Below are 14795 nucleotides of genomic sequence, written 5' to 3'. Positions count from 1 at the left end.
TTTTTGGTGTTTTGCATGTCTTCATTTTTAATATCAACTTTAACAATTTTTTCTTTATGATTCGATTTTCATACCCAGTTTATGAGTCCTTCCCTACCCCTGATGTAATGAAAGTTTTCATCCTTAAGACTCATGTGTGCTTACACTTTTGTTTTTCACATTTAGATCTTTAATTCACCCAAAATTTACATATATATAAAAAATAAGGATCTAATTGTATCCGTTTTTCTAAATATAAGTACCTAGTTGTTCCAACATACTTATTGAAAAGATATTTTTCCTCTACTGAATTCCCCCACCTCACTCACATTCCCTCGTGTTAATATACTATTGTAGTTACGGTAGCTTTATAAGTATTGACATACAGCAAAGGCAGATCTTTCCTTTTTCAGCTTCAAAATTGTCTGGTTTTGATCTTTTAAGAAAGCTCTCCCATGTTATTTTAGGATCAGACTGTTTCACTTCTGGAACATCTGTAAACATGATATATTTCTCATTTTATTTGGTCTTCTTTTATGTCTTTCAATAAAGTTTTGCAATTTTCTTTGTAAAATTATTTTATAGCTTATGCTAGATATATTCCAGATGTCTTATGATTGTTTCAGTTATAAGTTTTATCTTTCAAAAATTATATCTTATAATTGGTGACCTTTAGGAACTTCACTGACCTTTGTACATCAGTCTTATATCCAGCAACTTTGATCAGTGCTCAAAGTTTATCTGTGTTTTCCCTTGAATTTTCTGAGTATGGAATCATCATCTGCAAATAACAATTTGATTCTTTTCCCATCCTCACACTTTTTAAAAAATGTTTTAATGCACTACTTAAGAACTCTAGGATAATGTTAAGTAGAAATGGTAATAGTCTTTCTTGGCTTAAAAGGGAATGTTTCTAATATTTCATCATTAAGTATGAAATTTACTACAAGATATTGGTAGATAAACTTTAATTAGGTTAATATCTCTTCTATTGTTTGCTAAAAGTTTAGGTTTTTTTTAAATCACAAATGGATATTAAATTTTACCCAATGTTCTTTTCTGGATTTATTGAAATAATCAGTTTTTTTCTTTTACTCTGTTAATATGGTATTTAAAATAATTTTTATTTGCTAATGTTAAACTGTTCATTTGCACTCCTGAAATAAACCTTTCTTTGTCACAATGTGGTATATTTTTTTAAGCATTACTATATCTACTTTGCTAATATTTTGTTTAAAATTTTAACGTTTTTAAAATAATCAAGAAAGAGCTACACTTTGCTCCATTAAGTGAATTGTAGAGTTTTCCCTCTTTTTCAGCAATTTTTCAAGAATTTTAATTAAATCGGTATAATCTACTTCTTGGAGATTGATAAATCTCATCTGTAACACCATCCAGACTTAGTATATTTTTTTTGTGGGTGAACTTTATGTTGGGAAGTGGTAGGTAAAGGGAATGTATTTTAAACTACTAATTCAATTTCCATAATTATTACAGGTATACTCAAGCTTTATATTTGTTTGAATCAGGTTTTATATCATGTTTTTCCTAAGAAATTATTTGTTTTTTCTGATTTTTCCATATTTTTGTTATAAAGTTGTTCATAGTATTTAACTTCTCTTTCACCTTTTGGCACTTCCCCTTTTATTTCTAACATAATTTATTTATGCCTTCTATTTTATTTTTCTCATTCTTGCCAGCCTTGTGTGTTATATTATTAGATTCACAGGACCAGCTTTTATTTTTATGGGTCCTCTCAATCGTCTTGTTTTGGGATGAGCTGTTTCACAGTTGTTTGTTCATGTTGATTAAACACTCTTTATTAGCCCAGCTATGTCCTAGGATGTGTTGAAAATATTTCTTCCTGTAGCTTTTTAACTGTCTTTTAAAAACTGTTGAAAACACTTGAAGTCTGAATACTGGAAGCAGAAAAAATAACTGTTTTCCAGTTAGCTCTTATAACTGCCTGCCATTTTTTGCTATATAATCTTCTTTCTTCTACTACTATGTGCTTTTCTTAAACTCTCTCTCTCCCTTTGACTAGATTATAAGATTCATTTTATCTTTTTTCTTAAAATTACTTAATCCCTCTGTACATTAGACTTTCTATCAAAATCGCATGTTGAAAGACTTGTAATTTTAGATCATGAAGTAAAAACTTCCTGAGAAATATAAAGTTAATGTACAGTGAATTTATTTGTAATTTTTAAGCCATAGAGAATAAAGAGTTTTAATCAAATAAGTTTGTCTTTTCTTTTTCCTTAGTATATTTTAATGTGCAATGATTTTTATCAGAGTAATATAACTATCTAATACAAACTAGATAGGAATAAAAAAGCTAAAGAATATAGATATTTAGTGATTCATAGATTCAAGGGTTTTGTTTGTTTTTTTTTTAATTACTCCATGGGACTGCTTAGATATTCCTGTGGCTTTTAAGTTTTATTATGTTTTTATTTAACATATTTCATTAACACTTCAAAATCTGAAATAAGTTTATATTTTAATGCTTCCTAATTTACACAAATTCTAAACACTAAATTTAGGCCATTGCTGTAATGTTTTCTATTCTTTGTCATATTAAGGTCACACTAGACACAAAGTGGAGGAAGCTCTTATTAATGAAGAAGCAATTTTGAACCTCATGGAAACTAGTCAGACTTTTCAGCCTTTGACCCAAAGACTGAGTGAGTCACCAGTTTTCTGTAAGTAACAATTCTACCATAACTTTTCAGTGAAAGTTGGTATGTGAAGGGGTGTTTTTTTTTTCTTTGAAGAGGTTAATGTTGCATGTTCAATAAATCTTTATTCTACTTAGCACAAAAATGATTCTTACATTAAACGAAGTAGCTTTGTTTCTCATTTTCACCTTGCCTAAGTTTGTAAAAATGCAGTATCAATGTTAGTCAAAGATCTAAGAGTCAAATATCTATAATTTGCTAATATTAATTTTTTTAAGGATGAGGCAGGAAAACGAAAACATTCCAACTCTAGGTTTAAGAAATGGATTTTTGCCCAAACAGTGCTTATAAGCAAATATCTACATATTTGTCATATCTGATAGCATAATCAAACCAATTTCTTTAATATCAACGAAGAAAACCTGAAACTTTATATTTTCGTAAATGGGGAATACATTATCTCATTTGACAGAGAAAAAGATTGTGACTAGGTTAGAACAAATTTTCATGTTTTTTTTAAATCATAGCTTTTGAGAGATAATTCACATATCATAAAATTCACCTAACATATACAGTTCAGTGATTTTTAGCATATTCATAGAGTTATGCAATCATTATCACTATCTAATTCCAGGACATTTTTATCACCCCAGAAAGAAATCCCATACTCATTAGCACTCATTCCTCATTCTTCCCTCTTCTCAGCCACTGGTAACCACTAGTCTAGTTTCTCTTGATTAACGTATTTTGGGTATTTCATAAAAATGGAAACATATAACCTTTTGTTTCTGGCTTTCACTTAGCATAATGTTTTCCGGGTGCATCCATGTTGTAGCATGTATCATATACATCATTCCTTTTTACTGCTAAATAATTCATGATATGAGTATGTCATATTTCATTTATCCATTCTTCACTTGATGGATATTTGGATTTTTACTTTTTTGCCTATTACAAATAATGCCATGATTATTCATGTATAGGTTTTTGTGAAAACATATGTTTTCATTTCTCTTGGGTATATACCTAGGAGTGGAATTTCTGGGTCGTATTGTAACTCTATATTTAATATTTTGAGCAACTGCCAAAGCAGCTGCACCTTTTTTTACATTCTGATCAGCAATATATGAAGATTCCAGTTTCTTCACATCTTTGCCAACACTTTTTATTATCTATCTTTGATTTTAGCAACCATAGTACATATGAAGTGGTATCTCAAAGCTCTCTGGTATTATTCAGCTACAGATTTTGTTTGACTATCCCATGAGCTAAATAAAGCTTATGTAAGGGCTAAGTTAATTACATATATTCTTTTTAAGGCACTTCCTTAGCATTACTTGATATATTTATTATATATTTTATATTTATGTTGAACACTTGTGGCCATAATGGTTTAGTGCTCCTCAAGCTTCATTGTGCAATAAGAGCTTGGGAAGCTTGTTAAAATGCCAATTCCTGAGCCCTACCTCAGAAATTCTGATTCAGTAGCTATGGGTTGGGGTCTGAGAATCTTCTGTTTAATAAGGACACAAAATCATTCTAATGCAGATAGTCCAAGGATCACACTTTGATGGAAGAACTACATCAACACATATAAGTCTTTGTACCAGCTCTGTTTTTTTCAGCATATGCCAGCATTTATGATTTTGTCGTTGTTTTATAATTGATGTGAATTGTTGAATTATTTAGAAAACTGAAGTTATTCAGTCGGTTATACTTTACTTGTTTTATAGTGGACAGTAGTCCTGATGAGGCTCTAGTACATCTTCTTGCTGGTTTGGAAAATGATGGATATCGGGGGGAAAGAAATAGGATGTCATCGCCATGTTGTTCCTTTGGAAACACTAGAAATCCCCAAAATAGCGATGATGAAGAAAATGAACCACAAATTGAAAAAGAAGAAATGGAGCTTAGTTTGGTCATGTCTCAGAGATGGGACAGCAATATTGAAGAACGTTGTGCCAAAAAGAGGTAAGTTTTGTCATTTCAGTTATTTTAATATGTCATGTAGCAGTGGTAACTGTCTGTAGTCATCATGTTGTATATTACATCCCTAGTGCTTATTTATCTCATAAATGGAAGTTTGTGCCTTTTAACCACCTTCTTCCAGTTCCCTCTTCCCCCTTGATCTTTTAGAAGTCATCTGTTTATATAGGTAGTATTAATATGCATGGGTAATGAATGGGGCAAAGTAGACATACCTCCATATCCCAGAATTTGGAAAGAAAGAATGCCCTCTGAGAGTTAAACTGTTTCTGGGCTGGAGCAACAGTAACAGAGTCAACTTGAAGACAAAAAATGACTTCTAGTTTGGATTATACTGAGGGATTTAAATGTTATAAATCAGTAACTAAGTTAAGTAGGCAAACAAGTCGGTCTCAGAAGCAGACACTGGTATTCTGGTTCATTTCTCAAGGTAAATGAATATGATGGCACTAAATCAGTCTCTTGTGAGTTTGTTTGGTTTGAATCTGCCCCTGAGCAATATGCTCTGTGTGTAGAAAAAATTAGGCTTCTGAGCCTGAAACAATGAATATTCCTCTTCTTTAAACTTCTGTAGGCAATACTAAAACGTCTAAAGTCTACATTTGAAATTTTCACCCTTTCAAAGTCATTATTGAAAGGTGAAAGGTTAATCCATATATTATATTGACACATCTATATTACATATGTACATGTATATTACATATATATGAAATATTTCTCTAATTTCTCAGTGCTACCTAATGTAAAAAATAAAATTTCTGACGCCTTCTCCTATTATCTGGGTATAAATCAGAACTCTCTCTTTTAAATATGCTCCAACAAAGATTCCCATTTTCATTCTATGAATAAGAAATTCCAAATCTGTAAAGTATTTCATACCTTCTTTCTACTTTCACATACTCAGTTCCCTTTGATGCCACTGTGATAAATCTTTCAAAGACTTAGCCCCTTGACCTTTGAAGACCTAATTTTACCTAGTCCAAACAGAATCAGTGTTTGATTTCTTAATCAATTTGCACTCAACAGTGTCATAAAATGCTTTTTGCTAATATTTTCTAATCTTTGTAGCGATTCTGTCCATTGTTTTGTCTATTTTTTTTTTTTCCTATAAACTGTATAACTCTTTTCATGAAATATCCTGTAGGGCAGTGATGCCTCAACACATCAACCTCCTTTGGAGCATAGTCAAGCCTAAATGATAATAGACAATGCTATAACATGGTTTCGTTCTTGTTTCTTTGTTCCTTATTTCTGTAATGATACCACTTGACCCAACAACTTCTGGAAATTTGGAATTTCACTATCACATTTGATTTGCCCTCCTTTACACCCCTGTTTTGCGTTAAGCCCTATGAGTCAACTCTGTTTCCATAGCCTCTGTTCTATTCTTCATCCTCCTCCTTCCCAACATATCTTAGTTTAGTCCTTCATTACCATTCATCTGGAATACTATGATTCACTTTTTAACTGGTCTCCTTGCTTCCAGTCCTGTTCTCCTAGGGATGGTGACTATGATAATTAAATAAACACTTTGTGGGCACTCAGAATGGGAAGCAGAGATTATCAGGACCCTTCATGAATTCAAGTTATGCTCTACTGTCTTTATATCCTTTTTAAATATGGTTACTTAGGGAAATGTAATAATCGTATTGAGTCTTGATTTCAGGTAGGCATTTAACAAATTCTTACATAACATCCTTATGGAGGAGAGTACATGGCCGTTGTGAGATTAGATGGGTTCACAGAATTTACATGATTTTGCATTCAAAAACCACTTAAATGCTTGCTGTATGCCAAGTATTTTTCTAGATTGGATTGAGATGGTCACAAATATTGGACATTGGTAATTCATTGGATGACAGAATATAGATTCAAAAATATCTTGAAAGTAAATAAGCGAAACCTAATAGAGAGTGATATGTTTAGGTTCAACCAGTTAACTTTACAAGTATAGACTAAATAGACCTTCAATTTATTATGGGCTTAACAATTTCTGTGGGGGATCCATGGATATTACTTTATTAAGAGCACAATAAGTAGTGTATGTTTGTTTAAATGGTGAATTTTATTAAGGCTACCAGCTGTAACCAAGATAATGTTATTCTAACAGAGTTTGGATTTTATTAATAGAATAGTTATAGTATTTATTTGATGTATTTGTCTTGCTGTAATAAATTTGATTACTTCTTTCATATTTTAGCCAAGTTTGTTGACTATTTGATGTTCCTACTGGTTTTGTATCATTTTACTTGTTCCACTTGTTTTTTTCTTCTCTCCTTTTTTTATTTTGGTATTGTCTCTTTGATTTTTTTCAGTGTATCATTAGCACTTCTCCAGTTTTTTAGATTATATCTTGTTTAGTTTATATTTTTATACCTATATTAAATAGATACACATTCAAAGTTATTATTTACTTGTTACCAGCCTGTTTAAAATAATAGGCAGGGTTTATTCCATGAATAATTAATGTTTGTGTGTTCTTTGGACCAATTCTCTGAAAACCATGCACAGATAAACCTTGGGAAAACAAATCTAAACATTTTATAAATGTATATTAGAGAGATTGAATAATAGAAGTATACTATCTAGAAAAAGAGTCTTTAATTCTTCTTGTATATTGGATGTTATATTCTGCCTTGAGAATGTACCATATTTTAAGAATATTGAAAAAGTAAAGAAAGAAGAAGAAAACTAGAAGGATCTGTGAATTCTGTACCTTTTGAAGATCAGTAGAAAAAAATAGGTAGTTAGGTCTAACTAGAGAGGAATTATGGGACAAATGATAAATACCTTCAAATATTTTAAAGGTTATAATGTGGAAAATGGCATAGACCTGCTATATATGGCTACAGAGGACAAAAGCAGGAAGAATGTTCGGAAATTGGAAAGAGATTTTTGTATAACATAGGAAGAAAATTACTAACAATTGGAGCCACTAACTATGGAAAAGATTACCCTGTGTGACAGCAGGCCCCTTATACTGAGAATGTAAAAGCAGAGGCTGTGTTGGATGTATTAAAAATGAGGTTTTGCATGGGATAGAAAGTTGGACCAGATGACCTCTAATAACTCTTTGAGCTCTTAAAAGAATAATTTTAGGACAAATTGTGATTTGGCAAAGGCTTAGTGGAGAAACTATTCTATGTATAATAAAGGGGTATTTTCAAATTCTTGAAACAAGAGAAAGAACAAATTGGGTATGGTTAGAAAGTTCGCCCAGCCAGATAGAAGGGAAAGTATCAAGCCAGGATCTAGTGAAAATTTTTCATCTATATGAGATAAACTTTAAAGAGAGTCTCCATCTGGACTTAACAGTCCATCTGAATTTCTTAGTAATCCTACTGTATAGCCAGTACTGGATTGACTTAATACCTTTACTACTTCCTAGCCCCTCTTTGATTGCTGTTATTCTTCTTTTAGCCCTAACCTAAATACCCCTTAGCTCACCTTATCATTTGTTTTTTCCAATTCATAATGTAGTGATTATATATTTATGGAGACTTTTTAAAATATGCCAGATGCCACTTTTTTTTAAATTACCATGTTCTCTTAAGCTGTGTGTGTGTGTGTGTGTGTGTAAAATGATAGGATAAAGGGGAGAATATACGAACATGATTAGATTTTGTAATTCAGGATATTGTAGAGCTTTGAGTACAGGAATGATGGTGTCTTCTAGCTCATATGAAAGGGATTATAAAATCTATTTACAATAACTTTTTGTAAGACATGATACTGGAGCAAAGTAAAGCTGCTTTTTTTAAAATTGTAATTTTCAGATCTTTTTTATTCAGTTTTACTACTATAGTATCAAATTGGGCAAATTATTTTAGTCTGACATGTATTTTCTTAATGATCATACTCACTAATGAATCTTAATATTCTCTAGATCACTGTGTCGAAATACCTATAGAAGCTCAACCGAAGAAGATGATTCATCTTCCGAAGAAGAAATGGAATGGAGTAATAACAGTTTGCTTCTAGCCAATCTTTCTATACCTCAGTTAGATGGAACTGCAGATGAAAATAGTGGTAAGTATACAAGTGTACTCTGAGCATTTCATAATTTAGAGGCTGAAATATAGTTGATTTTGAAGCTGTAATTATACTTCCTATATACTTGGCTGATTGATGCTATAACAATATTGTTAGGTTTTGTCCTTCTACAGAATTTTTTCTTTTGAAAAAATGTAGATATAGAATTCTTTGTCATTTTCAAGATTATAACACTTGTTAATCATTAATTTAAACTTTAACTTGCATAAGAAACTATAATATGCTCAGCTTATTACAGTGATGGTGGAAAGAAGCATATTTTATGAAAAGTTTTAAAGGTCACAGTATTTTCCCTATTCTAAAAGCCACTGAATATTAATATAACCTATTTATGATCAAAGGAATATTTGTTTAAGATAATGACTATTTTAAATGTAACTAACTCTTGTTTATCCTTGAGTTCTTATCCTAATGTTAGGAGTAATCTTTTTGTTGAGATAACCATAATAAACATACAGACTTAATTTCATATAATTTCTTTCATGGTGATAATATCGTGAGAAAATATTTTTTAAATTAAGAGTGGAAGTGAAATTAATTCTTTTCCCCCCTTTCAGACAATCCATTGAACAATGAAAATTCTAGAACCCACTCTTCTGTGATTGCGACAAGCAAGCTATCAGTAAAACCTTCCATTTTTCACAAAGATGCTGCTACATTAGAACCCTCATCTTCTGCTAAGATTACCTTTCAGTGTAAACACACAAGTGCCCTTTCTTCCCACGTTTTGAACAAGGAAGATTTAATTGAAGACCTTTCACAGCCAAACAACATAGAAAAAGATCGAGATCATTCAGTTGCTTCTTTTACAAATGAAAGCACTTACTCTATGAAATACCCTAGATCTTTAAGCAGTACTGTTCATTCAGAAAACTCTCATAAAGAAAGTAATAAGAAAGATATCCCCCCAGTATCTTCCTGTGAAAGTAGTATTTTTGATTATGAAGAAGATATTCCATCTGTTACAAGACAAGTACCAAGTAGAAAGTATACAAACATCAGAAAAACTGATAAGGAAGCCCCCTATGTACATATGAACCGTCACACTAGCGAAAGTACATTGAGCAAAAATTCTTTCAACTTTACTGACTTAAGTCATTCAAAAAATAAATCATCTTGTGAAGGAAATGAAAAAGGAAACAGCACAGCTCTAAATAGTTTATTCCCTTCATCATTAACTGAAAATTGTGAATTGTTATCATGCTCAGGGGAGAATAGAACTATGGTACATTCTCTCGATAGCATTGCTGATGAAAGTGGACTAAATAAACTTAAAATTAGATATGAAGAATTTCAAGAGCATAAAACAGAAAAGCCAAACCTCAGCCAGCAAGCAGCACATTATATGTTTTTTCCCAGTGTTGTTCTTTCTAATTGTCTCAGTAGACCACAGAAACTCTCTCCTGTCACATATAAACTACAACCCAGTAATAAACAGCCCCGGTTAAAAATGAATAAAAAGAAACTTATAGGTCATCAAGAGACTTCTGCCAAAACTAGTGAGAGTGGATCTACAAAAGATAATTGTATACAAAATAATGCTTGTAATAGCAATTCTGAGAAGAATAATGTATTGGCCAGTGATTTAATTAAAGTCACCCGTGGATCTTTTGAAACTAAAACACCTACAGACAGTTTTATAGACTGTCACTTTGGAGATGGAACCTTAGAAACTGAGCAGTCCTTTGGATTATATGGAAATAAATATACACTTAGAGCCAAACGCAAGGTAAATTATGAGACTGAAGATAGTGAGTCAAGTTTTGTAACACACAACTCAAAAATTAGCCTACCTCATCCTGTGGAAATTGGTGAAAGTTTAGATGGAACTCTTAAATCTCGAAAACGAAGAAAAATGTCTAAAAAGTTGCCCCCTGTCATTATAAAGTATATTATTATTAATAGATTTAGAGGGAGAAAAAATATGCTTGTGAAGTTAGGAAAAATAGACTCTAAAGAAAAACAAGTAATATTAACAGAGGAAAAACTGGAACTATATAAAAAGCTTGCACCTTTGAAGGATTTTTGGCCAAAAGTTCCTGACTCCCCTGCAACCAAATATCCTATTTATCCACTAACACCAAAGAAAAGTCACAGAAGAAAAACAAAACATAAGTCTGCTAAGAAAAAAACTGGTAAGCAACAAAGGACAAATAGTGAAAATATTAAAAGAACTTTGTCTTTCAGGAAAAAACGGTCACATGCTATTCTCTCTCCTCCCTCACCATCTTATAATGCTGAAACCGAAGACTGTGACTTGAATTATAGTGATGTTATGTCTAAACTAGGTTTTCTTTCTGAGAGAAGCACAAGTCCCATAAATTCGTCTCCACCTCGCTGCTGGTCTCCCACAGATCCAAGAGCTGAAGAAATTATAGCTGCTGCAAATAAAGAAGCAATGATTTTTAAGGGTCCTAATGCATATAATAGTAGGACTGTTAATCCTCGTATAGAAAAAACCAGTCGAGCAAGAGCACAGGTGAAGAAGTCAAAAACAAAGCTTGTTAACCCCTCTGTAGTTACTAAGAAAAGGAACAAACGAAATCAGACAAATAAATTAGTAGATGATGGAAAAAAGAAACCGAGAGCAAAACAGAAACAAAAAAATAAGAAAGCATCGAGAAAGCACATAACACTTAAAGAGGAAAAAATAAAATCTCAGCCTGGTGCTGAAGTTAAGTTTGTGCTGAAACATCAGAATGTGTCTGAGACCTCAAATAGTTCTGAAGGCTCTCAACTGCTTTTTAAACAGAAAGATATGTCACTAATGGGCTCTGCTATAGATCATCCCCTTTCAGCTCCCCAAACCGCTGGAATTCATGCACAACAGAATTTATCTGGCTGCTTTTCTTCTTTCTTAGAAAGCAAGAAGCCGGTAGATTTGCAGACATTCCCCAGTTCACGAGATGATTTGCATTCATCACTCGTTTGTAATTCTTTGGGACCTGGAATCTCAAAAGTTAATGTTCAGAGGTCTCATAATCAGAGTGCTTTGTTTACTCTAAAGGAATCAACCTTGATTCAAAAAAATATATTTGACCTTTCCAACCATTTGTCTCAGGTAGCACAGAATAAACAGATATCTTCGGGTATAATGTCTCCAAAGACAGAAGAGAATGCAAATATTCAAAAGAACTATTTGTCATCTATCGGAAAGTTAAATGAATGTTGTAATTCCCTAGAATCAAAGCCAGACCCGGCGTATGCCCCTAATGTTTTGCATTGCAAAGACAGTCAGCAGCAGATTGTGTGCATGGCAGAACAGTCAAAGCACAGTGAAACTTGTTCTCCAGGAAATGCAGCTTCAGAGGAAAGCCAAATGCCTAATAATTGCTTTGTAACTTCCTTGAGAAGTCCAATCAAACAAATAGCATGGGAGCAAAAACAAAGGGGCTTTATTTTAGGTATGTCAAATTTTAAACCTGAAAGGGTAAAACAAAGGTCACCGTCAGAAGCAGTTTCACAAACCAAAGCACTTTCTCAGTGTAAAAATCAAAGTGTGTCAACACCTTCAGCCTTTGGCGAAGGACAGTCTGGACTGGCAGTTCTAAAAGAATTGTTACAGAAAAGACAGCAGAAAGCACAAAATGCAGATATTATGCAAGACTCATTATCTAATAAACATCAACCAAACAAAAATATTTCTATTTCCCATGAGCATAACAAAACAATTAAACGAACACGATCAGTAACATCTCCAAGAAAACCTCGAACTCCCAGAAGTACGAAACCTAAAGAAAAAATCCCCAAACTTCTTAAAGTAGACTCCCTAAATTTACAAAACTCTGGCCAGTTGGAGAACTCCCTATCAGATGACAGTCCCATCTTTTTTTCAGATCCAGGTTTTGAAAGTTGTTATTCACTTGAAGATAGCTTGTCTCCTGAACATAATTATAATTTTGATATTAATACAATTGGTCAAACTGGATTTTGTAGCTTTTACTCTGGAAGTCAGTTTGTCCCCGCTGATCAGAATTTGCCTCAGAAGTTCCTAAGTGATGCAGTTCAGGATCTTTTCCCAGGACAAACTATAGAAAAAACTGAGTTTTTAAGTCATGATAACCAGAAGTGTGATGAAGACAAACATCATGCCTCAGACTCAACCTCTTGGATTAGATCCGGCACTCTAAGTCCTGAACTGTTCGAGAAATCATCTATAGAGAGCAATGAGAATCATCGCCACAACCAGTGGAAAAACAGCTTTCATCCTCTAACAACTCGGTCTAATTCAATAAGGGATTCTTTCTGTGTCCAGCAGGCAGAGGACTGTCTAAATGAAAAATCCAGATTGAGTAGGAGTTCAGTAAGTAAAGAAGTGTTTTTTAGCCTCTCACAGCCTGGCAATTCAGATTGGATTCAAGATCATACCAGAGAAGAAATGGGACAGTCTCTTGACTCAGTCAATACCTCTTTTACTACAATACTCTCCTCCCCTGATGGTGAACTTGTGGATGCAGCCTCTGAAGATTTAGAATTGTATGTTTCAAGAAATAATGATATATTGACACCAACTCCTGATAGTTCACCAAGGTCTACCAGCTCTCCCTCACAATCGAAAAATGGCAGTTTCACCCCTCGAACTGCTCACATTCTGAAACCACTTATGTCTCCACCTAGTAGGGAAGAAATTATGGCAACTTTGTTGGATCATGACCTTTCAGAAACTATTTACCAGGAACCATTTTGCAGTAATCCTTCTGATGTACCAGAAAAGCCCAGGTAATCAGAATTATATTTTCTCCTTGGGTCACTCTGAATAATTATAATGTATATAATAGGTAATGTATATAAAAGGTAACAACATTTGGTACCTGACTGCTACTTTTCTGATTGTGATACTGCATTTGTTAGTATATCATTGTGAAAGCTATTGATAATTATGGACTTATTAAGAAAATTCAAAAATAAATAAATAAAAATAAAAAATAATTTAAAAAGAAAATTCAGACTAGGTGAATTTCTAGTGGTTACACCTAGAGAAATTTATTTAAGTTGATGAGTGTTGGTCTTAGATCTATTATTTAACACTGTCTCCCTTAAGGATTAGAGATGCAGAGGCTTAACTGTGACATGATGACAAATTAGACAGATGTGATAATACTTTAGAAGTATTATAATTATCATTTTAAGATGGTATTTATTTCTAAAATGGAAAATTTACAATTTTTAAAAAACTTTTTTAAAAGTTTGAAAATGAGCATACATATAATTTAGGTACTCTTATGATATATGTAATGAAGATTTGTTTCTGTTATATACCACTTTCTTTTCATGTTGCCAGCATTTTTAGTCATACTGTTACTATTGTTAGTTTATACAGTTATTTAAGGGTACAAGATGGACTTAACCTCCCATTATCTCTTCTTTCTTTTAAGAATCTTTTCAGAGAAGTGACAGACACATACACATAGCCAATAGCAAAATGGGCAGGAATCAGAGTGCTCGTTTATTTATAAACTAGTAGTTAAGTAGGTGTCTTGTACTACCTGCATCACCAAGGTAGAGCATATCTTAAGAGCTAAATTAGGGAACATGACTTAATCCAGGAGGTTTAAGAGTGGTTCTTTGTCCTGTCCCCTGTGTCTTTGATCCCATTTGCCTAACCTGTTGCAGAGAGAGGCAGTTCATTTCAGTCACCCAGTCAGAAGCAGAGGAGGTTAGCTAGAACTACTGAGGCAGGCCCTACTTAGTCTAAATGGTGGAAAGAGATATGAAGATCCAACTAAGGCAAGAGGCCGCATGCATGTATGCACTGACCTTTAGCAGCATTGTGTTCTTGACCCTAGTAAAAAAGACAGAATGAATGCTAGGCTTTTACCAAGCATATTAGCAATAATTCCTACAGGAGTCCAGTTAAGAAAGAGGTAAGAAAAAATGATCATAAATATAGGGTACGTCTTCCCTCCTCTAAGGATTTGAAGTAAAGGACAAACATTCCCCTCCCCACCCCCTCACTTTCTAACACACAGTTTTATAGTTTGTTTTTTTGTTTTGTTTTGCTTAGTCCCTCATGTGATCTTTTAACATGAATAGGACTCTCCTGCCAATATATATGAATGTCTGTTTCTTAGACATTAGTTTCCATTATTTGGGAGC

General features: G+C 33.0%; 1 protein-coding gene across 4 annotated transcripts in view; it reads left to right on the top strand.

Moving 5' to 3' along the window:
• Nucleotides 1–14795, top strand: part of REV3L (REV3 like, DNA directed polymerase zeta catalytic subunit) — a 138056-nt gene that overhangs the window by 66013 nt on the left and 57248 nt on the right. For all 4 annotated transcript variants that reach the window (XM_006926076.2, XM_015600070.1, XM_015600069.2 and 1 more), the window contains 4 exons: nt 2565–2684; nt 4394–4631; nt 8533–8675; nt 9257–13418. In XM_006926076.2, the coding sequence (XP_006926138.1) occupies nt 2565–2684; nt 4394–4631; nt 8533–8675; nt 9257–13418 (4663 nt within the window). The remainder of the gene's footprint in view (nt 1–2564; nt 2685–4393; nt 4632–8532; nt 8676–9256; nt 13419–14795) is intronic.

Source organism: Pteropus alecto, unplaced genomic scaffold (assembly GCF_000325575.1).
Source record: "Pteropus alecto unplaced genomic scaffold, ASM32557v1 scaffold79, whole genome shotgun sequence".
Taxonomy (NCBI): Eukaryota; Metazoa; Chordata; class Mammalia; order Chiroptera; family Pteropodidae; genus Pteropus; species Pteropus alecto.
The sequence above is the reverse complement of the archived record's forward strand: the minus strand, read 5'-3'. Positions and strand labels throughout refer to the sequence as shown.